The sequence below is a fragment of the Apteryx rowi genome, unplaced genomic scaffold (genome assembly GCF_003343035.1).
Source record: "Apteryx rowi isolate R43461 unplaced genomic scaffold, aptRow1 scaffold_367, whole genome shotgun sequence".
NCBI lineage: Eukaryota > Metazoa > Chordata > Aves > Apterygiformes > Apterygidae > Apteryx > Apteryx rowi.
Window position 1 is genome coordinate 904207 of NW_020450163.1, and position 27821 is coordinate 932027.

The window sequence follows — 27821 nt, forward strand, 5'->3', positions numbered from 1 at the left end:
TAAGGCAAAGTTCTATGTTCCTACTAAGGCAAAGTTCTATGTTCCTACTAAGGCAAAGTTCTATGTTCCTACTAAGGCAAAGTTCTATGTTCCTAGTCAGATGTGCCAGCAGCTGCCTAAAACTTCAGCAGACAGCCTTTCTTCATCCACAATGCACCTATCGTTGACTGGTGCCATATTCCATTTGCAATCGTCAGCTCAAACTGGTTGTACCTAAGAAACAGCAATGGCTGAGGCTGAATTAGGAGTTTCCTGCCCTTAAAAAGTAAAAATAAAAATCCACTACACAGCCGCCCTGTACCGGGCGCAGAACCTTTCTCAAGCAAACACCTATTAGGCAGAACCGCCACCTCCTTCCCCCGCAGCGGCTCCCTACGGCGGCAGCGGAGCCACCCCAGGCGCTGCCGGCCCCGCGGCCGGGCCGCGCCCCGCCTCGGCGCCGCCAGACTCCCCCCGCCGGGGTCGGGGGGCCGCGGCCGGGAGGCCCGAGGGGGGGGGGGGGGGGCAGCGCCCGGCGTTACCTCCGGCCCGTCGGGCCCCGCTGCCCCTCGCAGGGCGGGGGCCGGGAGCTCCCGCGGCCGCAGCACCAAACCGGGGACTCCTCCGAGCACCAGGCCTCACGGAGCGCCCCGCCGCGGCACGGCCACGGCCCCTCCCGGCAACCGTACCGCGCGGTACCGTAAATACGCCTCGAGCGCACCGCCGCAGGACACCCCTCTCCAGCGCCCCAGCACCGTATTGGCGCCCCGCGCGCGAAGCTCCACCGAGAGGCACCAGGGAGGCCGTGAGACGCGTCATGGCTTTATTTCGGCTGAGAAGTGCGTACACCCGGAGCGGCCCCGCCGCCGAGCCCCCACCCCGACCCCTGCTCGCCGCTCCTCTTTCGCTCTCGAGGCTCGAGTCCGCTTCGCCCCGCCGGGCCGGCAACGACGCGCCGGGCTCCGCCTCACAGCGCCGGGCCCTGCTCCCCCCCTACCCTGGCACTGCGCGGGGAAGCGGGCCCAGCTCCACCCCGGCCGCCCCGCGGCCCAGGGGCAGCCCCGGCCCCACATAGGGCTGGGCTGCGCGGAGCCGCGCCCCGGCCGGGCAGCTGCCCCGGCGCCATGTGGCGCGGCCGCCTGCTCCTGCCACTCACCTGGCACCAACCCGGAAACGGCGGCTGGGACTGCGCCGTCCGTCGCTAAAAGCCTTCCCGGGTGCACCCTCCCCTCCGCTCCGGGTGGCAAACCCGCTTCGCGGCCCGGGGAGGAACCTCCCGTGCCGAGCCCCGCGCGCCCCAACCGGCTGGCCTTTCCGGAGGCACCGAGGCACCGCGCCTGCAGGGGGCGGTGTCGCCCGTAGCAGCGAGCGCGGGGGCGCCTGCGTCACCAGGGCGGCCCCGGGCCGGGCGGGGGCGGCGGAGGGTCTGGCGGGCCCCGGAGCGTGAGGGGTTTACCGTATTAATCACAGCGCGAGGCTGCACGCCTACCGTATTTAGCACAGCTAACGTGCATCAGAATATGGCCATGAGGATAAATTAAAAAAAAAAAAAAAACCTGATGGGCTCTGCCAATCTTGCATGTGTTTCACACATTGTTGTTCACTGTACTGCCAGGGAATTTCTCCTGATGACTTTTCAACTGGTTGCCCTTCACTTTCACGGGCCAAACGAGATAGTATTCTCTGGTTTATCATGTCTCATCTCGCCTTTCTCCCCCAAACAACGCTGGGCCCATCGGGATCCCCCTCACCACCCTGCTGGCCGGCTTACAACAGGGCTTACAGCCTTTCAGGGTCCCGCTGCGGGCCAGGCCCGGCCGCTCGCCTCTGCGGCAGCGGGACGCACCTCCTCGTTTGTGCCTTCCTCCGTCGAGGGAGTCGTTAACCTCTGAGGAACGAAGGGAATCTCGCGGCTGCTCCGCTTCCTGGTTAGCCAGGCTCCCCGCGCAAGGCAGCGCCGTCGCTGGGGCTGCAGGCGAGGCTCCGGCCGGCAGCCAAGGAGAAGCCTCGCGGGGCCAGGGAAGAACCTGTTCCTCCTGCGCCTGCTGGAGGACGATGGCGTACCGAGACCTGGTGAGGAGCTGGCACGAAGGCGTGCTGGCGGCCGACAGCGGAGACTGGGACGCCGCCTTGAGAATCTTCTCCAGCCTCGAGGACCCCCCTTCTCGGATTTATTTCAACATAGGCTGCGTGCACCTCATAACAGGGAACCTGGAGCAGGCTCTGCAGGTGAGCACAGAACAGGAAAGTGCAGGCAGTAAAAATCGCCAGCATGATGTTTTTCGCTTTGCGTTTCTTTTGGCTGAAAGGGGAAACAGGGAGGCAAATTCAGGCTAGAGTGTGGAAATCTGGGCTGATAACATGTGCTGGGTGGTTTTTTTTCAGTGCTACTGTTGCATGGACCAGCTGGGAGACAGAGCTGTACGGCAATGAGCGGACTTTACAGGGCTTGAAATTCCAGTTGAGAAATGGTCTGGGGGCTCTGTAGTATGTGACACTACTTTCCTTGTGTTTTTTGAGGGGATAATGCCATAAAAATAGACTTTTCTGAGAAATCTCTCTCAAACCCAAATCCAGGGTTTCTTGTTCTAAATGTCTGGCTAATAGCATAAATGTAGGTGGTGATGGAGTGGATGGTGCGGATATAAAATACGGAGCACTGCAGCCGTGTGTGCCCCCAGRTAATCCTGTGTGAATTTTCAAGACCTCCAGAAAGAAACAGCTATGCTGGAAAAATCACTGCCTTTTGGAAAGTGAGACCAGCCCCCAGGGCCTCCCAGCAGAGTGGCGTGGCAGAGATGTCCCTAGGGTGGTGCCCAGAGCCTTTTTTTTAGCCCTGACCGACATATACTGACTGGGAAGAAGCTCAGCAATACTTCCTCCTAGATCAACGGCTGATTTTTCTTCTTTTCTCTTTTATAACATAATAAAGCAGACTGTTAAAATAAGGTGTGCTGGCTGAGTCACCAGAGAACACAGCCGTCACCCCAGCGAGAGGCACAGTCACTCCCTGATCTCCTGCAGTCTATTTTTCACTGGTGTAGTACAGCCCATCTAGGCACTGTAAAGAAAGTCCAGGGTTTCAGGCTTGATTCGTCATCTGAACACTTTCTGCTTGTAATGACAACTGAAAGAATGCAGCCACCCATCTTTCTCAGAAAAGATGCTAAGGAAATTTCCCTGGCACGGTGTTACCTTGACCCAGCTGCCATGAACTGTTATCAGCTTTGCTGATACTTGCCTGAATTTAGCCTGCAAACTGGACCAGGAATATTGATTGTAGGTGCACGGTGCAAAATCCTTCAGTTTTCTCACTTGCATCTTTTTGCATACTTATCGCCACAGGCTGTTTCAAACAGCCCTCTCCAGCCTGACGGGCTCGACGTAATTATTCCCGTAGGTCAGCGAGGCTCGACAGGACAGAAAGAGGTTGTTCAGAGTGTGAGGGCAAACTCTCCTCCAGGCTACTGGGTCTTCAGATTACAAGATCCTGGATGGCAAATGAGGCTCGCTTGTTTACGTTCTGTTTTCCCAGGAATCATTAAAAAACTGAAGCTCAGCTCATGTCACCTCTTCTGGTTTGTACACTCAGAGCTGCCTTTTCCCCTCACACCTGAATTGCAGCCCCAAGTTTGCTAGTCCAAACTGGCTTACCATGAGCCCTTTCTAAAGCCACGCAGTGACATCAGTGTAAGTCCGTGCCTTGTGCGAGACTGCGTGTGTAGCACAGCCACACCGGAGGGTGTCTGAACAGCTCTGAGGGGGCAGTTGGCCTCAGCTCCCCGCTCAGAGTGCAAGTGGAGATGGGGTGTGGATGGCTGTGCAGGCTGTGTACGTGTGGCAGCCACTGACTCCAGTAGTGATCTTAACTGATCTTTGGGATGTGTCTGTGTTTTTCTCCTTAGGCGTTTGATAAAACAGTTACCAAGGACAATTCTCTAGCTGTTGGCTTCTTTCAAAGAGGGTTTGTCCGTCTGCAGTTAGAAATGTAAGTGAAGTACTTACCCATTTCATTCTTTGTTTTTTCAGTAATAATTTATCTTCCTAAAATTCACTTCTTCCAGTGATCTTAAATGGTTTATAAGGTCCAGTTTGACCTTGCAAGCCACGTCACAGGTTGGCCAGTGTTATCTCCCATTTACAGAGGAGAACTAAGAAGATATGAGTTACACAACTCTGGGACCTCAGGAGTGGCAGACTAATATGTGACATTATTATCCTGTACACAAGGAGGAAGAAGTCACTGCTGCATGTGAGGCTGGCAGTTTATGTTGCCATTCACTTTTTCTTTGGGAATGAAAAATATAATTAAATTGGTTGGTGTGTCTTTACATGTTACACATGAGCCAGGACTTCCTAAAAATGCAGTTTGCCGGGGGTGTCTGACACTCGCTCTCTGCTGAGAGTGGATTATGTGGCCTGATCTCAGTCTCACTGATTTAACACTGGGATTGCTCCATTAGTGTCACTGGGTTGATTCCTCATTTTTCCTAGAATTAGACCACAGTGACATCCTGCACATAGAGGTGGGTGGAGGATTTCACAAGTCTCTTCACTTCTTAAGTTCAGTTATTCTCTTTCCTGTTATTTTTTTTCTGTATTTTCTAGACCTTAATTTCACAAAATGAGTATCCTGATTTCTGGGAGTGAATTAAAGTGAGCAGCTCTGCACTAGCAGCCTGCCAAGTCTGAGTGATGTTTGTGCCCAGCGCAGAGGCTTTGGGCAGGGATGGTGAAGTCCCGGTCCGCACCCTGGAGCTGGGTTTTCAGTGCTGTGCTGAGGCTGGCAAAACCGAAGCATGCCACCCCCAGGGCACGCATGCTGGGCAGTAGATCAGGGCAGCAGACCTGCTCCAGGAGGTGATGGTCACTAACATCCCACAGCTCCTTTTCCTGACTATGCCCTGCCGGATGCTGCTCCCCACCTACCTGTGTTCAAGTGGGCACCTGGGCAGTTTCTCTTGATGGTGTTGGCTAGCTTCTTGGCCAAGTGGATGCTGTACAGTCCTTCCTGGACCCTTTATTTCACCACTCGCGACCTCAGTGGGAACTACTTCTGATTTCAGTTGCCCTGCATAACAGAGGGCCTTAGTGCATCCCTTCCCAGCTGAGGGAGAATTTGTTATCTTTTTGGGAGCTGAATCAAATTCTTCCCCAAGAAAAACTGGTGTAAATTCAAACTCATTTGTTTCCTTAGAGTGTCTCTAGATTTCTGCTAGTATTGCTGTGACCATTCATGTGTGTTTACTACTCGCTGTCAGCAAGGGTTATGCAGCCATCACTTCATTTCCCCTCAGATGTCTGCTAGGACAAAGTTGCCAGCAGTGAGCTGGGGAGGGATCACTGCCTAAAGTTCACAGGATTTGTTAATCCTGGTTCTTTGCACTTTCTCCTTCTTGGAATTGTGACTGCACTTCAGGTACCAAAAACCGTCATTCATCCCAAACAGTAAAATAGTGCAGGTAATCCCAGAGGAGACACAAACCACATTCATTTTGTACTAAACACCAATGAAGAGAGGACAGGGAATTTTTTGTGGTCACAAGATTACAGACGTGTCTCCAGTGAAGCTTTCCTAATCCAGGCTATTGGAAAGGGAATGATTTTCTTTGCTAGTTTGATTCTTGGTCTTCCTAATTAGAGTCTATTCATGTTTTCATTCTCAATGTCATCTCTGTGTTGTAGGTACGAAGAAGCTCTCTCTGACTATCGTATGGCCTTCACTCATCTAAGAAAGAATCTGTTCATCGATTACAAGCAGCTGGGGCTGAGACACATACTCAATGCATGGGAGGTAAGGGTCACTCTGTGTCTCGGTAGTCCTTCCCCTCTGTTGGAGGTATTCATCAGGTTTTCAGCAATAGGTGCTATTAACCTAACTGCTTTTCAGGACAGTACATTAGAACAAAAGTAAATTTCTGCTTGCAGCTCTTTTTTTTAAAGGATCTTTGAAAAGTTGTAGCAAATTACTCATAGTTTGAAAATTAAAATTGTTCTGAGTGGTTGTACAGCTCCTTGCATAGGGATGTATTTTTTAGCTTACCTGTGTAAGTACACATGTACATTTTGTGAACTCTTCTGCTCTAAAAGCAGAAATAGCTTGAAGTATAGACAGGTGGGAACATAATTTGTTTATAATTGAGGCTTAATTTGTTTATGATGAAGCTCATGTGCATGAAAGCCTGTTTTTCCGACTATAGACGCTGGTCTTAATATTACCTCTGGGTCTAACCTTACACACTGGGCTTCAAGCTGCTTGATGATACTTATCACTTCTGCAGCACTTCAGTCTCTAGCTCTTACACTGTTCCATGGACTGATCCTGACACATCCTGTTCAAAAAAGACCTAAGCCTGAATAGATTGTAAATATTTTTGTAAAAATGCAGTGTTTTTTATAGAAGTGCGTGACTGTAAGTTTCATTTCTTCTCTGTCCTGAGTCTATGTATGTGGACTGAAAAGCAGATACAGGAAAAGGTATTTAATCCTTCACTTCTACAAGAGTGAAGAGTCATTGTGTATCTCAAACCAAGCGTGCCCAAGAACTTGTCATTCAGATTTGTTCAATTTTTGTGTTCCTTATACCTGGCAGGAAGAAGTTCTGCTTGACATTTGTGGTTTTCACTTGAACCTGATTGCTTTTAAAAGTTTCAGTGCCTTTGAGCAACATGAATGTCCCCAGCACTCCTTTCTGTCAGCTCACACACCCTTGGAAACAATGGGTTCCCCTTGAAGAATACCAGGCTGCAAAAGTGCCCAAAGTGCCTCTTGAGGGAATCAGGACCTTCCTTGGTATGAATAAACAGCTCCTCCCTCCACATGCTGTAGACATTACCAGAATATGTGCTGTCACTGTGCTGACACTCTGGACTCAGAATATGCCTCCTGATTCAACTGTATCTCATTCTACTCAGATCTAGCTGTGGCTCTCTCTCTCTCTCTCTCTCTCTCTCTCTTTTTTTTTTTTTAATATGCAAATAAAATCTTTCTAGAGAACTGTGCCATCAGATTTCTCCATGCATGGCCTCTGATATGCTGCATGTGATCCTCTCAAGGGAGAGGAGATGTGGCATATGGTTCCAAAATCCACAGGTTTTTTGCCACTCTCATGGGCAGTGCTTCTGAGCTCAGGGGGAGCTGCTGCCTCTCGGAGGCTTGAGTGGCAGGTGCCTTGCTTCTCCAACGGGGAGCATCTCCACAGTTCCAGTAGATGTTCAGCAGGGCCATTCTACCCAGAAACAGCAATATTCTAGTAGCATGATGAATGAGTGAAGGAAAAGCATCTTGTTATCTGCATCTCTGTTTCAAGCACTGTTTACATCCAAATATTTTAAAGCAACTTGCAAGCCAAGAACCGTATCATATAAGGTAACAAGAAATCTAACAGGGCAATCTGTTGGGCTACTTCTATACACTAACTGTTGGGCAGTGACAAGAAGAGGAGTTTTCCTACCCAAGGATACCCACACCCAGTCTGTAATGCTCCTGCACCTTGCACATCAGCAAGGAACATGCTTATAAGCTGCTAAAGGGTAGCAAGCTGCAGCTCACGATTTGCACATTCACACCCCACTGCAAAGCGGAGCAATTTCAGTTAGGTTATTCTGCAGTGAGAGAGAGTCAGAGTGACTTTGCACAGGAAAAAAATATTACCTAGTTGCATATGGAGAGAAAACCATGCAGCTTGCCAAGGAAATCCTTTCTGGCCTTTCTGGCCTGGTGTTTCAGTACCTGGTCCCTCTTGCCTAGGTTGCTGAGTGCAGTAGGCTGGGTTGGATTTCCACTCGGTCTCAGCCCTCTGAGTTAAGAGCCAGATGGTTCTGCTCCCTCCTCACTGGTTCTAGGTGCTGTACAGCACTGCAGCAGCGCAGTGCCGGCTGAGGCAGTGGCAGGAAGCTAGAGTTACCTTAGAAAAGGCTCTTGTGTGGAGACCTGAAGGAAGAACAGCGATCCTGGACCTGGCCCTTGAGCAGGTGCAGGTAAGACTACCTCTACAGGCTGTTTCTGGGGGTGCTTTGGGCTCAAGTTAAAAAATCTAAGATAAAAATGTGCCAATTGTTATATGTTCAGGCCTTCCTGCCTACCCACCTGCATGGTCTCTTAGTGACAGAGTCTAAGCCATTTTGAATAGAAAGGATGGATATATATATATACAGAGGATGTGATACTCTACCTTCTGGGGCTGGTTCTAAATAACAGTTTCCCATTAGACTGAATGTACCTCCACTCTTGTTTGATCAGAAGCAACTTACAGTTCTCTAATTTACTTGCCCTGGAAGAGTCATTATTTTGCTACCTCCACACTTCCTTATCTTATTTGCATCCTTTCTAAAGGACAATGGCTTTTTGTAATCTGATAATCTCTTCTAGCACCACCTTTGTCCTTTGTGTCAGTGTATTATTTATTTCTGCTATTGGATGCTACTCTGTGGGTGCACAGACTGACTGAACAACAACATTCAAAATCAACTAGAAAAACTGATCAGAGATTTGTTTAAGAAACTTTATTTCACTGCCCTCCCTTACCACCCATCCAATGTCAACAGAGTCAGCCTGTGACTCAACACTGAGCAGTGGCCTCCGTGCTTTTGGTTTGCATATGCTTGTTAAATCCAAGTGTCATTTTTCAAGTTCACAGCCATAATTTTTGCCCTAATGCCTCCCTGGAGCTGATTTCATACACGTAGGGAAGTAGTACCTGCTTTTCACTGATGGTAATTTAATATTAATTGATGGCTTTTCCTTGATCTTCTTTCCATACCCTAGGACCATCTGTTTTTAGAGCCCATGCAGGTTCCGCTTGGGGAATTTTTCAGACCACGAAAGAAGGAAGTTGAAGAGCTGGTTTCAAAAGATTTCCTGGGTAAACCCAAGGTAAAAGGTAACATCATCTTATCTACAGGAAAGTCAAACATAGAGTAGAAAAACTTGTGAGGCACATGATGACTAGGATTAACAACAAGCAGATTAAAATCACAGCCTCCGACATCTCCAGAGAGCATTACTGCTGGCCACTTCATCAGTCCCTGCGTTGGTAGAGACCCCAAAGCAACACTCTCAGGGCTTTCAGCTGGTCAGGGCATCTGGGAAACACAAGATGAGATTTGTTAGAATTGTGCCCTCTTCTATCAAAACTGCACATTGCTGCTAAAAAACCTTCCCCATCTTAGTCACTGTAAGTCTGAAAAAGCAAAGCATGTACTTAGGGAACCTTGTGATTGTCATTTTGCTGACAATTACATTTTCAAGAGGAGCAGATTCCTCTAGCCCACTCTTACTCACTATTGCATTCCCAGTGTGACAGACATGTACTTGGGGGACAAATCTTTTGTCGTGTAGTTAAAAACAAGTCAAGAGAGAATTTCTCTGATCCCTTCTGTGGCCATGGCACATGGCATAAATGTCACAGGCCAGAGAACTCTTATATGAGTAAAGGGAAGGGAGAATAACTCATACTTTTTGCAGAACTTGCTTGGGAAAACAGGGACGAGGGCAGTTGAAGTTGTTTTGGGGATCCACCTCTGCACTTTTCATGATACGCAAGGATCTGCTTTATGCCTGACCACTAGAGAGGTCAGAAGGAAATGAGTCTGAGTGGCTAGTCTTGCAGGAAGTTTGAGAGGGCCCTGCTGTCTCTTCATGCAGCTTGGATTCAGTCATTAATTTGTCTTCCGGCAGGTGATCTCCTCTATCATTCCCAATGATGAATACATTGGCTTCGAACCTCTTAGGCCTCAGGTGAGCAGGACATAGCTGTGAAAGGAAGAATACACAGCAATATCATGCTGCTGTCATAAAGCTCCATGTAGTTCCTCAAATCCTGACACCATCAGGGTAAGAATGCATCACTGAAAAAAAAGTGCACTTTCTGCCTGTGAAGCCCCGTATCAGACCAGATACCATGGGGTCTTTCAAAGCCAGCTGGGGTGCTTCAATATTGGCTGGAGGGGACTCAGGCAACGATGTGAGTCTCCATCCCTTAGAAGATGCATGTTTGTCTCCTCACCGTGCTAAAGCAGCAGTGGAGCCTCTGCTGTACTCCACATATATTTGCAAAGCAATTTAGTAAATTTGTCAGCATAAACATGGGTGGCTTGCAGTGTAATATGGGTTACCTAGAGCAAAGAGTAGGGAGGAAAGACTTCGTTACTCTCTACCTAGTGGGATAAAGAGGGAGTGGGAGAAATGGAAAGTACATCCTGGTAAAGTGTGGAGCAGCAGCCTGGAGGTTATGGTGTGACAAATCTGGTCAAAAGGGGAAGAGCTCCCTCCTCTTCAGAGAGACAATAAATAAGGTGGCACTTTTGCTCAGTCACATACTGTTCTAAAATAGATGCTGTTGTTCCTCCCACAGAAACAGGGCTTTTACGAACCCAGTGCCAATGCTCTGCGGTAAGTGACTAGTTCTGCCCTGGTCTCACTCTTCTCTCACTATTTCTGTTCAGAAAGTCATGTTTTGTCCTCTGATATCTTTGTTTTGAAGACCCTATGTGATCCACACCCACCTCTCACCCTTGATGGAGAGAATGCTGAATGTGCAAAAGGCTTGTGTGGCTGCAAGAGATGCTGCAGCTAACAAGAGTTTTGCAGATAGTAGCATCTCTAATGCAAAAATCTCAGAGCAGTCTGCAGGAGTCAGTTCAATGGTCCTGGGAAATAGATAATAATCGTGACATGGCTGGGAAATGGGATTGTGACTCCTGCCCAGCTCAGCAGCAGAGGGTGCTCAGCTGTCCAATTCTAGTTCCCAGGACAAAGCTTCCAAGTGCTGGCTACGAACCCTGCCTTGCTAAGCCAAATTCAACCCTGGTTCAAAAAACATGAACGTGATTTGTTTTGATAATATTGTGCCAACAGTTCTTCAAGGCTAAATTTTAATCATTGTTTTGATCTGGAAGATGTTTATTAGCACAATGGAAATGTGGCAGTTGCATTTGGGAAATCTGAGTGTTCTTCAAGCTCCCTTGGTTCACAGTTGGAACAAAAGAGTAACAATGGAAATCAAAGTTTCCTGCCATCTTAAAGTTTTGACACATGCCATTTTACTTCAGTGCAATGTTTTGGATAAAAGTCGTCCCAGTATCAGAACTCCAAAGTTACTAAAGGTACTTTTATTCCCATTCTTTCTAGAGACCGTGAATCAGGCTACTATCGGGTTTTGTCCCATTATTACCCTGAGGACTCAGAAAAGTTAGCAGTGAAAGCCAACAGTCTGGTCTTTGTGCTGACTAAAGGAGCAGATGGCTGGGCTACAGCCATACATGATGGACAGGTAAGGCAAAAGGATGGACTTCCCAGCACCTCCCAACCAAGAGAGACCAAACCTCTGCCTGTAAGCAGGAGCTCACTGCAGCCTTCTGAGTATGTGCCTTTGAGACCTATCCATAGCACTGCAGAGCAAGGGATGTGTTCACGAGCTCATTTCCACAGATTAATTGCTAGCCATAGGTGTCTCTGATACATGGCTCCCGCCAGCTTCTCCCATTCACCTCTTTAGCTCCATCAATACACAAGGGCACTTCTGCAGGCACTTGTGCTCTCCACCATACAGGAGCCTATGGTGGAATCAGATGGGCTTACAGACCTAAGCAGGGACCACAGTTTACAGCAGTACTTGTCACCTGAGAGCTCTAACAGAGCTGAAGGAGGAGACAGCTTGGTCCTTACTTGGTGTGAAATATCTCTGTTAAATTAACTTTGGGAAGGTTTGGGAAAGGTTTCAGCTGTGCGGGAAGGTTTTATAAAGGGCTCCAGGGAAGATCCAAGGAGCTGCAGCCCAGCAAGTCTGACATCTTTAGTCAGCTACAACTTTTGTCAGCTGACAACTTTAGTTTAGTGTGTTAGTGGAACTATAGTATAAATAGATTGCATAGAAACAGATAAATATGACAATGTGGGAGAGTCTTTTGTTGAGAGAAGCCATTCCTTACAAACTTAGTTAAGTTTGTTGAAAGAGTCAGTGCACATCTGGGTTAGGTCAGTGAATATATTATCTGCATATTTCCCCAAAAAAACTGTCAAAAGATTCTTCACAAAAATACTCAAAAAACATCCTGAGGTACTGGAAATAGAGAGGTAGTCCTCTGAGGACTGATAATAGATTAACAGGTAGAAATAAAATAAAGGACAGGCATAAATGAACAGTTTTTTTAAAGAAAGGATGTCACCACAGAGACTCTGCTGTGACCTAAAGCATTCCATGTATTCCTAAGTCATCTTGTAAAGCGAGTGCATAAGGAAACAATGGTCTAGGACAATATCAAATCATTCAAAATACTCAGGTTTGAAGCTAACAGTGAAAAGTTATGGAAGGATTTGAATATACTAGTTGACTGGTCACTAAAGTGTCAGATGAAATTCGAAGTCAATAAATGTAAAATAATGCACACTGGAAAAAAAACAACTGTAATTACTCACAATCGTCAGTTGATATTAATAGTTCTAAACCAGTGATTGCCAGAAGACGCAAAATGTTACTGGGCTAGTACCCCTCAACATCCTTATTACTCTCTCCCTAAGCATCCATTCTAGGAGCTGGCTGGTGGGCTCAGTGGATGTTTGATCTGTTACACTGCAGCCACTCAATTACTAACATTGCTTTCTGCAGAAAAAGATGCAAAAGTGCCGTCGGAATTTGTTCAGCAATTACTGAATGCAAACCACAGTCCTTATCCTTGGTTACCCTGCCCTCCACTGGGCCCTACATGGGCACATTCATATTTCAACAGGGTGAGAAGGGAGTAGTGTTTTGCAAGGACAGAAGTGGTGCAAAGCAAGATGGCATTGGGCAAACTAGGGGCTGCATCTACCATCACAGCCAGCTCTTGTCTCATATTCTGCTCTGCTTTGTGTTCTGCAGAAGCTGCATATACCAACCTCTCTCCTGGAGCCTGCTCCTGCCCCAAAGACGGAAAAATGGGTGAGATGCCAACCTTGTAACTAGAGGAAGAGGAAAGGGCCAAGAAATACATTCAGGACGTTTATTTGTAAGATTATCACAAGATAGGATAACTGTGTGATATTAACACACTGTTTCACCTTGAGCAAAAACCAAGTGCTTTTTGAACTGGAAGAGAAAAGTTAAGAGCAGGAAAAATGCGTATTTTTTCTGAGCTTCTGATCTCTTTCCAGCAAAATCTAAGGGCTTAGACACCTGTCCAAGGCACAGTGGCTTTCATTTCAGGCTGGCCTAGGTATTGTTATCTTTTATTTGCTGTGGGCTGATGGATCACACAAACATGAGCAGCTGCCATGGCTCTTCTGACCCACTCTAACTTGCTGAGCCACTGAAACACAGTGATGAATTTGAGGACTTGAGGCACACAGTCGTGTGGCTTCCAGCCTCCTCCTGTGACGTCTGCAGAGTGACCAGATTTAGCACAGATTTAGCACAGAAGCGGGTGAGAAGTGTTCACTCTTGGAGTGGGACAGTAAATCCTAAACAAGCACAGCTTCTTGCTTAGAGGCCATGTGCTTAAGCCCTGAACTCTCACCTTTCACTTAGGAAAACTTCCTTCATCTCCCTTCTACCCCATAGACATGCCTACACATGATCCTGACCCTTACCATCTGAATGCAAAGCAGCCAAGGCGTGACTCAGACCCCAGTATGGTGGTTGGGAGAGTCTTTGAAGCACACAGCTCTTCTGATATTGCTGTCATTTTCTCCTCCAAATGAATCTCTGGCTGTGGCACTCACTTGTGCATTTGCTGCATGGAGACAGGCCTTTGCCTGGGTCTTTGCTCTGCTGGTGTCTTCCTGTGAACCAGCCTAAGCTCAATCAGATGAGCCAGCAGAGCTGGGAGATGGTGAAAAGAGCCTTCAGTGCAGTGTGAGCAGCCCCTTCTGCTCCAGCAGCAACCCAGGAAGGGGCAGGAGGCCAGGTAGCAAAGCGACCCATCAACCCACTCATCACTACCTGCTACACAATAGACACGAGAGCTTCAGAAACCCTTAAGAACTTGACGGCTCTACTTCATCCAGTCGGTTAATGAGCTGGTCTCCCCAGTGCTCTGTCCAGAGCTACACTCAGAACATTATAACCTGCTGCAGCCTCTGTCCTGAACAGTGGCCTTGCCCAATTTCCAGTGTCTTCTGCTTAATGCTTTGCTGTGTTATTCTGTTGCAGAAGATCAGCAATGGGATTCCCCTCCCTCCTGCCAAGGTGCCTCCCAGCCGTCTCCATGTGAAACGAAAGCCAGGTAGCCCCTGTGCCAAGGATGTCAATGGGTATTATGTGAAATTGCTGTGCCAAAACCCCACTGCTTTAGGGGTGTGTGGGGAGGCTGGCTGCTTGCTGCAGCAGTGGCTGCCTGTATGCTAGCAGGTTGCAAAATAGTTGTTTGGTGTCTATGATTTCTGCATGCACAGTTTATGTGTTTTGTTTTGTTTTGTTTTTTTCTGTTCTGCAGAATCTCCTGAAGGAGAAAATGCTTCTGCAAATGATGATGTTTCCCAGATGGACTTCAAGGTGAGGTGTTTCACAAACCAAAAGTTTCGCAAAGTAAAGCTGCCACAGCCTAAAAAAAAACAAAGTTGTACAAACTGCAAGGGGAATTCCTAGCCAGACCCTCCAAAATTCCTGAGCTGCCCCAAAATCACTGGAATCCCCCCACATGGGGACAACACCTTTCTGTGTCACTGTCAGCTGCAGATCTCCATCAGCCCTGCTGCCTTTGTCTTTGCCACACATCTCTAGTGATTTTGGAGTCATCTTTTGTCATCTGTACTTTAAGCAGAAATCTTTCCAGCTGACTAGAAGAACTGGGGCCCTGCTTGTATAGTTAAAGGCTTGTATGGATTTGGGAGGGGTCTGTGCCATCCAACTAAGAGACAGGCTTCCTGGGGTCACAATAGGAACATTAGATCCTGGGCTTTGACCCACCATGTTGTTCCTCCTCTGAAATTCAGATCTGCATTTTGACACTGCACTATTGTTATGTGGTAGCATTGAGCTGAGAGATTCATGTCTGTGTCACCTCTCTCAATATGAGAGAGAGTCCTGAATAACCAGATTGTCCACTGTGCCGTATTTCTCAACAGATCCCACTGGCGCGAGAAGAAGCTTTATCCAGCGCAGACAGACCCATTGTACTGAGAGTCCACTGTGACTGCACCATAGCGCTGAGAGCAGGCGAGGTGCCATCTCTGCCAGAGCTGCGGGCTCTGCTGAGGGAGAAGTTCAGCCAGCAAGCAGAGCAAGGGAAGTTGAGGTACGCTGTGGAATGGTCTGGGGGACATCCATGCTCTCAGTGCATGCACTGAAGCCTGCAGCCTATGACGGGCCAGGGAGATTCTGGAGACCCAAAGGATCTTCCYGGGAAGCTGCTCAATGGTAGAGAAACAGGAGTGAACACAAAGAAAAACTCTATACAGATGCAGCTGATGTATATCTGATTTTCTCCAGCTCAGCTCAGCTTTTAAAATACACTAGGATCAACACAGGGCAATTTGGGAGTCAGATATAAGTGTGAATTAGTCCTGGCATGAGGTGTCCCTGACTATAACATCCCTGGGGGAATGCAGTCAGTGTAGTCAAGAGAATTTAGGATCTTATCCTCAAGTTAAGTGTCCAGGCACATGAATTTCTCCCTGACAGGGCCATATCTGCCCAGTGAGCATGCAGAGAGCCACAGTGACAAGCTCAGAGTTGGTTTACAAAGGGGGCTTTGTAAGACTCAAGGTTTTAGAGTGCTAGAATTGCCTCTAAGTTTGGCTTTAAGTCAGATGATTTGAGCCATCTCAATGAATCATTGCAGCTGCAGGCATTCGGACAGCAAAGAACTGGTTGCAGTTCTGAGAGAGGAAGATCTGGGGAAGATATGGCAACAGTTGGCAGATGGCAGGCTGACACTCTGGTGCGAGGTATGTGGGCTGTGACATGCTTTTATGCTGGGCTGAACCCTAATCTAGTCTCTGCTTTGCCTTGCAATCTCTACACCGCCTTTCTCCTGTAGGGCTCGGATTCCCGCTCAGGCAGACCGGTCCTCTACAGGATGCTGGCTCAGCATGGTTACCTTGCGCAGGGGCCAGGGGACCTGGAGTTCAGTAAAGGAGACACACTGGACATTCTCTCTGAAGGTAGCCCTCTAGGCCTGTCCACAGGGCTGTACTGGGCAAAGCTTTCGGAGTCTGTTGCAGGAAGGGAGCGGGGACACTGAGAAGTAGATGGCCTCTCTGCAGTGCTGTTTCAGGGTTGAGCCTTCAAGATGTGCAGGCTTGCACTGTTTTTTGCCCAGAGTTGAACTGCAGCCATGAAAATTCGTTAACCCTGCTCATATGGACCAGGGCTCATGCTGCTCTTTTTTATTTTCCCAGTGAACGAGGACTGGCTTGAAGGACACTGCAATGGCAAGACTGGCATCTTCCCCAAATGCTTTGCAACTCGGTCTGGTTGTGGTACTACATCCCTATAGGCAACAGGGACCTATTCCTGCCAGACTACACAGAGAGCCCACTGCCATCAGTCCTGCCTCCCATGGGTCAGAGACACTAGTGCCAGCTCATTCTGGCCACAGCCAGCCCATCAAGGCACTCTGATGAAGCTGGCTACACTGGACAGGAGATGTCCCCCCACCTATGGATCCCATGGGGTCAGTTCCAGCAGTCTGGCAGCGTTTTCTACAGCCTGTTCCAAGACTTGGCATTTTTACCTCTGTTCTTACAGTCAAAGATATGTTTGTATGGGGCAGAGAGAAGAGTGAAGGATTTGGTATTTGGCTACAGGAAATGCCCATGCAGCAACCAGAGGAGCCCACCTAGACTTCAAGAGTTCAGACTAATGGGTGGGAAGAGGTTCCTCTAAATGGAGTTTACCACCTCTCCCTCTCCTGCTCAAGTTCAGGCTGGGGAGGCTGAGCCTCACTCTAATGGGGCTGAGCATAGCCATCTGTGAGCAGCAGGCAGACCCAGTTCCCTGTGCCCCTGTGCCATGTATTCTTATTTGCACCAGAGAGCAAGCTGCTGCTCTCTTTTGAAAGCCTTCTGTAACTGGTTTGCAGTGGGGTATATGGGGTGACATCAGCGGTTAGGCCCACCATGTATCAGCTCCATGTATCATCACAGCAAATACCCTGTGGATCTGCAAGAGAGCAAAGGGCACTTGTCACTTCTGTGCCCAGATGCCTTTGGTTCTTTTTTGAAGTCCTTGGAAAGTCCTGTCTGGATTTTACTGCCCCATCCCGTGTGAGCAGCAGTCTTGCAGCATGGAGAAGAGGAAGCTGTGGAAACACTCCTGCTCACAGGGGCCCTGGGCTCTGGCAGAGGCAGTCGCTTGGAGGGGCTGGGGAGAAATGATTGTCTGGTTCCTCCTGCTGAGCTGGGCTGGGCTGGGCTGTTTTAAATAAAATACTCAAGTGCCTGGAGGTGGAACCTGCTGTGGATTTAGTGTCTGATTAAGCTGGGCTATGTAGCCTGAATATAAAATAAACCCTGGACCAGTGTTGGCAGCTCTTAAATCAACTGCTGATTATATTTTTCTGCTGAAATATGCCAGTAAAGATTTTAAAGACAGCTGACAGTCCATCCTTGGGAAGATAGTCTGTCACATATTCAAAAAAGGAAAAGAAATGGATCTTGGTTCAATTCAAGGTGTCTATTCCCGTGCACAGGGCAAGATACAGAAAAGGTCACCCCTATCCTCAGAGCAGTGCCGGGCTGGGGGCCTCATGACAGTTTTGCTGGCCACCACTGTTTGCCAGCACTGATTCCCTCCCATGGCTCTGGATGGCTCTCTGCAGGCAAATTTGGCTTTGCTTTCCAGCACTGCAGAGCCCGACTCAAGTTCAGACAGGATGGTTGTGAAGCAACACAGGCTAGCTGCACTTACYGATCTGCTTCTGGCACCTTGCAGCTGCAGAACTTCTCCCACCATCCCCGCACCTCACCTGTACCTTCTTACAGAGCTGTGGGACACCTTGTGGGAGAGCATCTCAACAGGACTGGAATTGCCAAGGGATAGAAACTGTCTGTGTGCTAGGCTGGAAACCTCAATGGCTAGCAACCTCCAGATTTGAAAAAGAAAAAGGATTTTATTTCTAGTTTGAATTTATCTGGCTTCATCTTCCAGCCACCAAATCTCAGTCTTTGTCAGCCAGATTGAAGAAGTTTCTGGAGTCAGGAGTCTTCTCCTCTTGGAGGGACGTAGAGAGCTCGAGTTGCCTTTGCCATCTTTGAGGTATTCACAGAGATGACCCAATCAGACCTCCTGAGCAATGTAGAGGGTCTTATGCCCTCATCCTTTTCCACCTTCTCTCATACCACTTCTTCCTGCCTGTTCCGGTGGGCAGGGCTCTCCTAGCCAGGATCCAGGGAGCTACTTGGATTTCCAGAAACACTGGAGGAAAATGGCCACCAAGCCCACCACAGTGGTCAGCACAATGAAGAAGATGGCACTTGCCCAGAGACCAGGCTGCTGCCCCTTGACGTACACCAGAGCCTCTGTGGGGATCATGTTGGTGAGGTTCAGCATGAAACCCAGAGTCCAGCCGATGTCCGTGTTTGCTGCCTGAGACAAGAGCAGAAGGGGACATCAAGAAGTGCCTTTCCCAAGCACTGACAGCTTTGGCGCAAGGGACTGACAGGCACCTCTCCCAAGAGCTGCCCCAGCTGTGATTTCACATATGGACCTGGCTGTTGCAAACCTGATCTTACCAGCGCCAGTTACACAGAGCTTTGGCTGTTTTACCTTCCCCAAGGACTAAAAGGGAGCTGAACATGGGTGACTGCTGTGGGCCAGATGTGCCCTCTGTGACCTGCATGTGATTTTGGTTTGGAACTTTCCACCTCCATGATCCTTTGGTTTCATTATATTCTGGTGCAAATGGGTCAGGGGGCCACCATCCCCTCTTGTACACTCATATCAGTTCTGCCCTGTATCAGAGATCAAAGTTACTAAATCTTGCTCTGCCCTTCTCCGATCCCGTTAAAATTATCTTGTGTCCTCACCCGAATAAATGAGAAAAGAGTAGGTATCAGAGGCTTTGGGGCAGGTAGAAGTGATGCTGTGCTAGGATCACTAGATGGCAGGCATGAGGCAGGGACACATTTCTAGCCCAGTGGACTCCAGGGATGCTTCTCTTGAACACCTCTTCCTCCTCTTGCCAGGGGAAGGATGCAGCCAGCAGCTGCCTCCCCCAACTCCCACTGCCCTTCAGGGCTTTTACCCTTCTGCTGAAATGGATGCTGCTCCATGTATGCTCATCAAACTTGTAGCCTTCAAGTAGCAGTGTCAGGATGTAAACAGCAGTGGAGCAGTACATGTGCAGGCGTTCCTTGTCCTGTGGGAAGTTCTCCACCAGCTGTGAGGGCCATTGGAAGACACAATGTGATGAGGAATAAAACAGATGCTCAGAAGCCCTCCCTGCCCCAGGGAACAGCATGGTGTATTCTTCCTGGGCATCCCAAGCATTGCTCTTGAACAACCCCATTACTGAAGCAGGGACACCAGTACCAAGAACCTCTTCAGCAGCACGCTCTTTCCAAGCTGGAGCTGCTGGAATGCTCCTTCCACCCCTAGTCACCCTAGGAGGTGGCTCGTCGAAGCTCTCCTGCCCTCCTAAGCCCAGAATATCGGGCCTGGACAGGTACAAGGCTCCTAGCTGCTCTTCACAGTGCTCTTACCTCTTTCCAGGTGTTGTTGCAGAAGGCCCAGATCGTGGAGTTGACATAGCCTAGAGACTGTTGGCCAGTCAGGTTCAGGAAGTTGAAGGTATAATAGAACCCAGAAAAGGCCTAGGGAATAACAGAAGGCTGTAAAAGCTACCAAGTATGACAAAAACTACATCTCCCTTCTTATCCAAAAGAAGGCCTCTTTGCAGCCCCTCTGGGTTGGGGTCAGCATTGCCATCTCTGCCTTAGAGGAGTGAGATAACAGGGCACAAGACAGGAGGAGGGCTGGCTGAGCTAGCTGCAGAGCATATCAGTGCTACTTCTTGGGCCAAATCCTAGCCTGATCCAGGGTCTTGTTTAGCCAGGAGACAGAGTCCCAGGTATTCCCAGGGTTCTGCATCCAGCACATGCTTAAGGATCTTCCAAAGACTAGGAACTGCTGTTTGTGTTTGGGAGCCCAGCAAGCTCAGACATGTCCCGTGGGGACAAGATCTTTCCGTTTTCCTCAGGTATGGTTCAGACATTGCAGGAAGTGGAAGCCATCTCCCAGCTTACGAGGAGAGTTTTGCAGACGGGACCAGCTCTGGGGTCCCCTCTCTCCCCTGCTCTCCCACAAACAGTGGAAGAGGAAGCTCCCAGCCCCTGCCCTCCCAGTGCCACAACCGCATGGATGGAGGCCTCCTTACAAAGAACTGCCCCCGCACAGGGGGCTGATAAATGCCGTTGAACCCACACGTCCTGTGGGCTCCACAGGTGAAGTTGAAGAGTTTCTGGATGGCGGCCCTGCACGCCACTGGGTCTCCTGTCCCTGTCACCGTGAGGGCCTCTGCAGTGCTGGGTGTGCTCGGCGTGGGGACACAGGGACTGTCGTAGAGGGCTGCTGTGGTGGTGTTCTCCTGGTATCCCTTAGGGTAGCAGGGGTGCAATATCCGCAGGGGAGAAGAGCTGCCCTAGAGAGAGCGGGAGCTGTTAGCAGTGCTTGGCTTGGGATGGCAGCCAGACGCTTCCTCCACAGCCCATCCTGTGCTTAGACCCTGCCAAAAAGCAAGATCTGGAGCCCAGGAGGATGTGGGGGGTAGCGGGATTCATCCTTTGCAGGACTTTAACCTGCCCACAGCAGGAGAGTTCTCCCTTTCTCCCCTGCTGTAGCATCCCAGCTTCAGGGAGTGCTGCTGTTGGCCCATCTCCACTGAGGACTCCCTATCATCTCTGCACTGAGCTGTGCAGGGGCTCAGCCCCCTGCCACACCTCCTCGCTTATTTAGGGGTGCAATCATTGGAGACTAGATAGTCCTAGCCAGGCACTGCCAAATCAGGTGCCTGGATTCCCTGACCTCTCCTCCCTGGATGTTGCGTAGGGCTGTCAGGTCAGTGTGACCTCCAAGGACTGGCCAGCAAGAGCACAGGCTCGGGAAGAGGAGATACACTACAAAACGCCAGGGAGCACGGGGAGCAAAGCAAGCCATTTAGCACAGTGTGGCCTTTCCTCCCCTATGTTTTACCAGGAGCAAACAAGTCACCTCTTGTGCAGCGGAGGACTTGGTGGCTTTTGAGACCACTCTAGTTTCAGTGGAGCTGGTACCCTGGAAACCACCCCTGCCAGGGAACACTTCATGCCCGTGTCTGTGGGGATAGGGAAGAACCAGAGGCTACCGCTGGGCTCAGGAAACAATTTGGTTTTGTGATGAAAAATGTCCTCACAAAAACAAATTCTGGGGAGAAGGGAGCGCTGGCAGAGAACTGTGTCCTTCTACCCAAGGGAGAGCATTTTTGAGTTCATGAGAGAACATCTGAGCTAGGCTTTTGAATTCATGACAACTTCCAAATTCCGTAACCCTTTCTCCACAGGCAGGCACGTCTACCATTTCTGGAAGGCATTCTTCACGAACATGGGAAGTGGTTGAGCAGATCCTTGTAACCAATGCCTGAGGAAGTCAGCAGGGGCTGGCCCCATCTCTAGTACCTCACGGAGAGCCGCCAGCAGCCTCTTCAAGGCCTGCGTCTGCCCGTAGCAGAGATAGCTGTGGGTGTAGAGCGAGTAGTTGGTGCCGTATAGCCTGAAGAGGACGGAGGTGTTTTTGTCCTCGATGGTACCTCCAGGCTGGAAGGTTATTTGTGTGGAGGCACCTCCAAGGTCCAGAGCTCCCAGCACCTCCGTGGCCTGTGGACGTTCCCATTTCTCTGCAAAGGAAAACTAGCCCCACAAGAGAGCACGTGTTAGTCTGAAATGCAGAAAATCGCCGTCCCTGTCCTTTCAGTCAGGGCTTTGTGGGTTTGGAAGCCCCCGAGAAACCTTCCATGGTCCAGATCCCTGCTTCACCCCTTGCAGCCCATGTCCTCCCACACCCACACAGGCCTCAGTGTAGCACTGAGATCTGGCCCCTTCGCTGCTGCACGTCAGCTTGGATCCAGCGACCTTAAGGGAGGCAAAGGGTATCRGAGAAGCCCCTTTCTTTGCTCCGTTTGCAGGATCTGGTGCGGTCTGACATTGCTGCGCCCCTTTGTTACCAAAATCACCTCAGAGTCAAGTGGTGAGGGCAGGGCCAGGCTGAGCGGGACACAAAGACCCTCCTGCCCTTGGCCCTGTTAACGACACCAGTGGAGCCAAAGGTGCAGTTCACAGCAGGCTGCATTTGTTTGGGAGACTAGTGCCTTAAAACGACATGTTTCTCCCCTCTGGCTCTACAGAAATCTGGCTCTAGCTGAGATGGGCATGGGTACTCTGCTTCCCCCAGGCCCGAACCTTGATGAGTGTCTCCAGSAGGTAGTTGACAGTGATCCAGCCAAAGGAGCCCTCCTCGTTCCCTGTGAGGATCTGAGCTCCACGGAAGTCCACAGGGTACTGGCGAATGGCCTTGGCGACCTCGGCAAAGACCTGGTCAGCTTTTGTGCTGTTCTGCTCCCTGCCGAGGGAAGGAGAGAGATGCCATGYGGTGGACGAGGCAGTTGCCGGCATGTGTTCAGAGCAGTGCTCGCAGGAAAGGGCTGGTGTCTTCTGCAGAGGAGTGGGACTGACCAGAGAGAGGTTCTGCCCCTTCCACCCGTCCACTTCCCTGCCCGAGGGCTGGCTCTGCCCTCAAGCCACCAAATCAGGGTCACAAAGCTGGTGGATTGGGAGTCTTCCTAAAATCGCTACCTGCTGGCTTTGTGCGAGCATGTGTGCCCGGTCTAGCCCAGAAGGTTCCTCTCCTCCTTCTCTTGGACCACTGCCAGCCTGTGGGGCTTCCCTGAGGGCATGCCAAGCCAGCTCTGTTGGAAACTGTGGGCRGACTGTAGAAATGGATGCTCTGCCTGCCACCATGGCCTGACTGCAGAAACAGATGCTCTGCCCACCACCATGGCATGGCCCCCCCCCGATGGGGCAGCAGCCCCTGCACACCAGCACACCAGCCCCAGCCCCCTASGTYGGCTGTGATGGTCACCAAAAGCGTGTGGTAGGGAAGGGCCTGCAGAGGTGCCCAGGCTCGTGGGGCAATGCCAGGTACCTCAGCAGCCGCATGCCCGCTGTAGCCCCGAGGTAGGTGGGAGTCTCCCRCTGCAGCTTTGCTGGGACGATCATCATGGCCTTGTCTAGGCAGGGCTTCAGGCTGGCTCCAGCCAGAGCAGGGTTGTCTGCGTAGCTGGAGATGCCAGGTCCTGAAACATGACCTCCCATGAGGGAGCACACTCAGCTCAACCGAGGAGGGGCAGAGGACAGACACTTCACCCACAGAGCCAGAAAGCCAGCAGGAAATTTTCCCTGAGTGCCTGGGCCAGTGGTGCCAAGATTGCCAAGGTTGTCCCTAGAAGGGCACTGCTCAARGCCAGTCAGCCTGGAGGCAGCATGCTCGGCAAGGCCATGGCACAGTGAAAGAGCTGATGCCAAGCTCCTGTTTTCAAAGGTGGGAGAGAACCACAGTGTGACTATCTTCTGATGCTAAGCACGTGCGTAATCCAGGGTGTCTGTAGAGTATGGACATGGCCCACTGGTCCTGCAAGACTTGGTCCATAAATGGGCAGCTCCTTATTTCCCCAAGGGAAGGGGAAGACTCTTGTTTGTCCTGCCAGGAGGACGTGCAGAGTCAGTACACACAGAGGTGCCCTCTGTTCAAGTAAACTCAGACAAACTCGTTCTATTTTTAGAGGCCAGTGCCAGACCTGAGCTTTCAGCAAGGTCCTGTGCTGGCTGGGGACAGGCTCTGGAATGGAAATATCACTATTTACCTTCCCCAGAACTTTGCATGCCAATAATGCCATTAGCCCAAGCGCTCCCTCTCTTACCCTTTGCCCTCTCCCAGACCTTTGCTTCAGAGCACAGTTAACCAGTAACTGGCACACAATAGCCTCAGAGCCTTGATTTGATGTCGAGGCAAGCTCTAAGCCCTCTTACCTCTCTGCCCAAGCACCTCTGGCCTAGCTCACTGGCATCTACTAGTCCCAGCCCAGCTCCATGCRTCATCTGGCTCTCCCTACCCACCCTCGCTAGCCTGGTCCTTTCTTCCAAACAGACCAGACCCTGTACCAAAGCCAGAGAGCATCTTTGTGATAGAAACAAATGCCCCTCTGGCTGAGAACCAGCCAACTTGCCTTCAGTGTGTGTGTAGCAAGCAGGAGAGGCAGCCTATCAGACTAGCTCCTCTCAGCCACCAGCCCATGGAGCTCCAAGCCCTGGCATGTTGGGACAGCCACTGCTGTCACTGGGGCCAGCCAGCCCCAATGCATCTAAGTCAAGGGGAGGCGGGGGGACAGGGATGGACACGTTCGAGCACACTGACCGGGCACAGCACAGGCCTCCACCTGGCTGACAATGCCTGTGCCGTTCTCCTTGTCTGCTGACCACTGGTAGATGTAGAGAGATGTGTGCGTGGAGCCGGCATCAAACACCAGGCCATACTGCAGGGAAGCAAAAGGAACGGGGCATTAAGGCATGCAGACCAGATCTGGAGATTCATGTGCTGGACTGCCCGCATTGGAGGGAAAGAATGGCTAAGGCCAGCTTTATCTGGCCACGGAACTAGGAGAGCTCCAGGAGCCCTGGTGGGCAGGGAAAACCTGACTGCTGAGGGAAGAGAGTACCACAGCAGGAGAAAGAGCTGTGGCATTGCAGCCACCAGCTATATCACAGACATGGCTCCATCACAACCCCTTCCAGCTAGCAGGGAAGGCTCCTTGGTGCTCTGTGATGAAAAGGCTGTATGTGCTGTAAGACCAGTCACAGAAACAAAACTCTGCTCGTGTGCACTGGGCATGCCAGCCTAGATGGGTGTTTATCCCCATCTTGGTGACAAACCACACAGCCTGCCTGAAGTTTGCGGAAGAACTGGCCTTACCAAGGGGGAGCTGGCATCAAATTGAGAGCTGGTAGCTGAGTTCTTCCCAAGGACCCTACCTTGGTGCTGGGAGGCAGAAATACATCCTTCACATTTACGACAGTCAGTATGAGGGCAATGATGCTGAAGACACAGGTGGCTGCCAGGAGAACTGCCACAGCCTTGGCTTTGTGCTCCATTTTTCCTTCAACCTGCAAGAACAGCCACAGCCCCCCGCTCAGCACCACTGTGTTTGCAAGGTCAGTTTTGAAATGTAAGTCTCATGAATGGGCATGGGACTTCTCAAGGTGGGGTTTCTCTCATGTCCTAACAAGGGCTTGAAGTCAGTCTGCAATGCATGGCTGGTGTTATAGGAGGCTCTTTGCAGTCTAGGGACAGGGACACCCTCTCTCTCTCTCAGTTCTCCCAACCTGGGGGATTTTCAGCTTGRCATCTTCAGCTCTACCTTTTCAACCTCAGTCCCCGTCTCCCCCCTCAGGCTCCTCTCTCCACAGAGTCTGGATCCCTCTGCCCTGCTTGATCTAACTGCTGGGTGGCAGGTCAGCATCTCCCTAGCCAGTAGCATCAACAGAGTAGGCATGGCAGTGGCTAACCTGAGTCACAGACTGGGAGCGGGACCATACACTGGCAGGTCCCCAAGGGGGCCATCCCCTCTGGAATGCAGAGCTGCATTCCATCAGCACCTGCACTCTGTCATCATACCTGCACCCTCACAAAACTTTTCCCATGAGACTTGGCACCACCAGGACACATATGTTGCCCAACAGTCCCATGACTGCCCTGAAAGGCTTCTCTCTGCTTCAGGTAGGGGAACAGCATCTCCTTGGCTGTGTGACTCCTCCTGCCTTGTCCAGCTCTCCTTAGCTCTTGGTAAATACACAGCAGGTAAGCAAACACACAGGGACTGTGTCCCAGCCTACAGATGATCTTCAAGCCCCTCCTGTAGCCCAAAGGGCAGGCTGAAAGGTGTTAGAGTCAGAAGGCTCCCACTGATTTGGGGTGCACACGAGCTCACTAACCAAGATGGCTGTGTGCAGACAGACACAGTATTTTACATGAAAGAAGGCAAGGCCAGCAGGGCACTGAAGAGCCCTGAACAAATGGAGTGCTGCACCTCCCCCTTATTTGAGTGGGAGCTCAGTTCCTGGCAGAATCAGCCCTAACGCATCAGTAAGAAATTGCAGCTTAGAAGCAAAGCCAGAGCATCTGGTTCTCTGCAACAGTTTCAACACACAGCAGCTAACACATCTCCATGGACAGCGCAGGTGTGGTCTCCAACACTCGCAAACCTCCCCCACCTCTTCCTCCATCACCCTGCTTCTCCCAGCCAGCATGTGCCAGCAGGGAGTGAGGCTAACCTACATCTACTGTGCTGGGTTGCAATCCAGACTCTAGATGAGTGGCAGACAGCCCGAGAGCCCTGGACAAAGTGTCATTTAACCCAAGCAGTGCTTTGGGCCTTGGAGCTGTCACTTGTTATGCAGTTCTCCTGGGAGTACATAAAAAAACAGAGGAATTCCCTTGGCCCTTAGCCAGACCAGTTCAGTGGCTCTCACAGGAGAGGAAAGACATTTGGCAATGTCCTGTTTTTGAGTCAGCATCTCTAGTGATGAAAAAGGGCTACCAATGCCCTGTATAACATGGGATGTATCGTGATGAATAGCAGCCATTCTCTTATGTCCCACATACTTCAAACAGGGAACATGGGACTACAAGAAACGTTTATCAAACCTTTTCCTACAGCCAAGAGCCCTTCTCTGTATGGTAGCTATGTCAAGAAGAAGTTGTATATAAGTAGGTTATGAATTCCCATATCATCACATCTCTAGTCTGATCAGCCCTGTGAGAATCTCTCCTAGGCTTTGTGTGTATGTGGGGCTTTGCACACAGAATCTTGCTTGCAAGAGTAGTCCAGTGTGGACACAGCTTCTCTGGCAGGAGCATGCTTGCTGGCAAGAACCTGTCCGCACTAGAGTTTGCATGGGCATAAATGTGTCTTTGGGAATTAATGCCCCTGCTCAAGGTAATATTGCAGTGGAGAAAGGCCCTAGCCGAGCCCACATCCTGGAAAAATCTGTCCTGAGCACTATGTGATGGATCAGTAAGGATTTTTTTAACTTCTGTGAGTTAACTCTGTGCCATCCTGCATGCAGAAGCAGGTGGGAAACCAGCTCTACCAGCTCTTGGAAGGGACAAATTTCTATTTTGACTCTGCAGGAGGTAACACCTGAAGGAAGCACAGAGTCCATGAGGCCCAAAGGAGGAGAGCAGGACATGAGAAGTGAGCCCAGGAAGACGAAAGCAAAGAAGGAGGAATGCAAAAAGCTGATCGAACTACCTTGTGATTCAATGGCATCTCAGGAATGGTGGGCAGTGATACTCACTCCTGTACATTGGCCCATCACCCTTAGGGAAGCAAGTTCAGTGCATGAACAGAAGGGATAGGGTGATGCTCCCAAAGTTAGAAAAGAGGTGTGTTGCTGCATGGCTCTGAAAGAAGCAATCCCGGATGGTTCAATTTTCCAGTGTGGAAAGTTTGCAGCTGTGCATATCGCTTTGGTTGTTCTTGCACTAGTTTATTGATTGGCCACAATAACGTGCTGTATAAACATCTGTGGGACATCACTCATATTGTAGTGTTCCTCACTAGGAGGGAGGGTGACCTTAAAATTCAGGCGATGAGGCTTAGAGACACTGCTGTGTGGAGGGTCATGACAGGGTTAAACTGGTGGAAAGTTGCAAGTAGCAAGCAACAGGAGCCTCAGACAAACGTACCCAAGGACACTGGTGCAGCTGGGAATGATACATCCTGAGAAAGTACAGATAAACTAGCAGAAGCCAGTGGGAACCAAGGTTAAGGGCAAGACAGCTTTTCTAAACAAGTAGCAAGGTACAAGGCATGACCGCTGCGTGCGTGATCGGTGCA

General features: G+C 50.2%; 3 protein-coding genes across 5 annotated transcripts in view; 1 reads left to right on the forward strand and 2 right to left on the reverse strand.

Annotated features, from left to right (window-relative positions):
- The window catches only part of EXD3 (exonuclease 3'-5' domain containing 3), a 334835-nt gene extending 333688 nt beyond the window's left edge, over positions 1–1147 (reverse strand). For all 3 annotated transcript variants that reach the window (XM_026073353.1, XM_026073352.1, XM_026073355.1), the window contains exon 1: positions 1136–1147. The gene's annotated coding sequence lies outside the window, so the exon portion shown is untranslated. The remainder of the gene's footprint in view (positions 1–1135) is intronic.
- A 783-nt stretch (positions 1148–1930) lies between these two features.
- NOXA1 (NADPH oxidase activator 1) lies at positions 1931–17402 on the forward strand. The gene is made up of 15 exons (XM_026073366.1): positions 1931–2208; positions 3885–3967; positions 5665–5773; positions 7824–7958; positions 8746–8853; positions 9658–9717; positions 10334–10371; positions 11110–11251; positions 12839–12898; positions 14108–14180; positions 14391–14449; positions 15022–15191; positions 15738–15843; positions 15936–16059; positions 16297–17402. Exons 1-15 carry the CDS (start codon positions 2035–2037, stop codon positions 16392–16394), a joined length of 1539 nt encoding a protein of 512 aa, XP_025929151.1. The 5' UTR covers positions 1931–2034; the 3' UTR covers positions 16395–17402.
- An 890-nt stretch (positions 17403–18292) lies between these two features.
- ENTPD8 (ectonucleoside triphosphate diphosphohydrolase 8) lies at positions 18293–25083 on the reverse strand. The gene is made up of 9 exons (XM_026073350.1): positions 24955–25083; positions 24353–24458; positions 23072–23234; positions 22330–22489; positions 21550–21780; positions 20274–20537; positions 19600–19710; positions 19143–19277; positions 18293–18484 (listed from the first exon to the last, which is right to left on the reverse strand). The coding sequence occupies exons 1-9, from the start codon at positions 25072–25074 to the stop codon at positions 18293–18295; spliced, it is 1482 nt and encodes a 493-aa protein (XP_025929135.1). The 5' UTR covers positions 25075–25083.
- Between the last annotated feature and the right edge of the window lie 2738 nt (positions 25084–27821).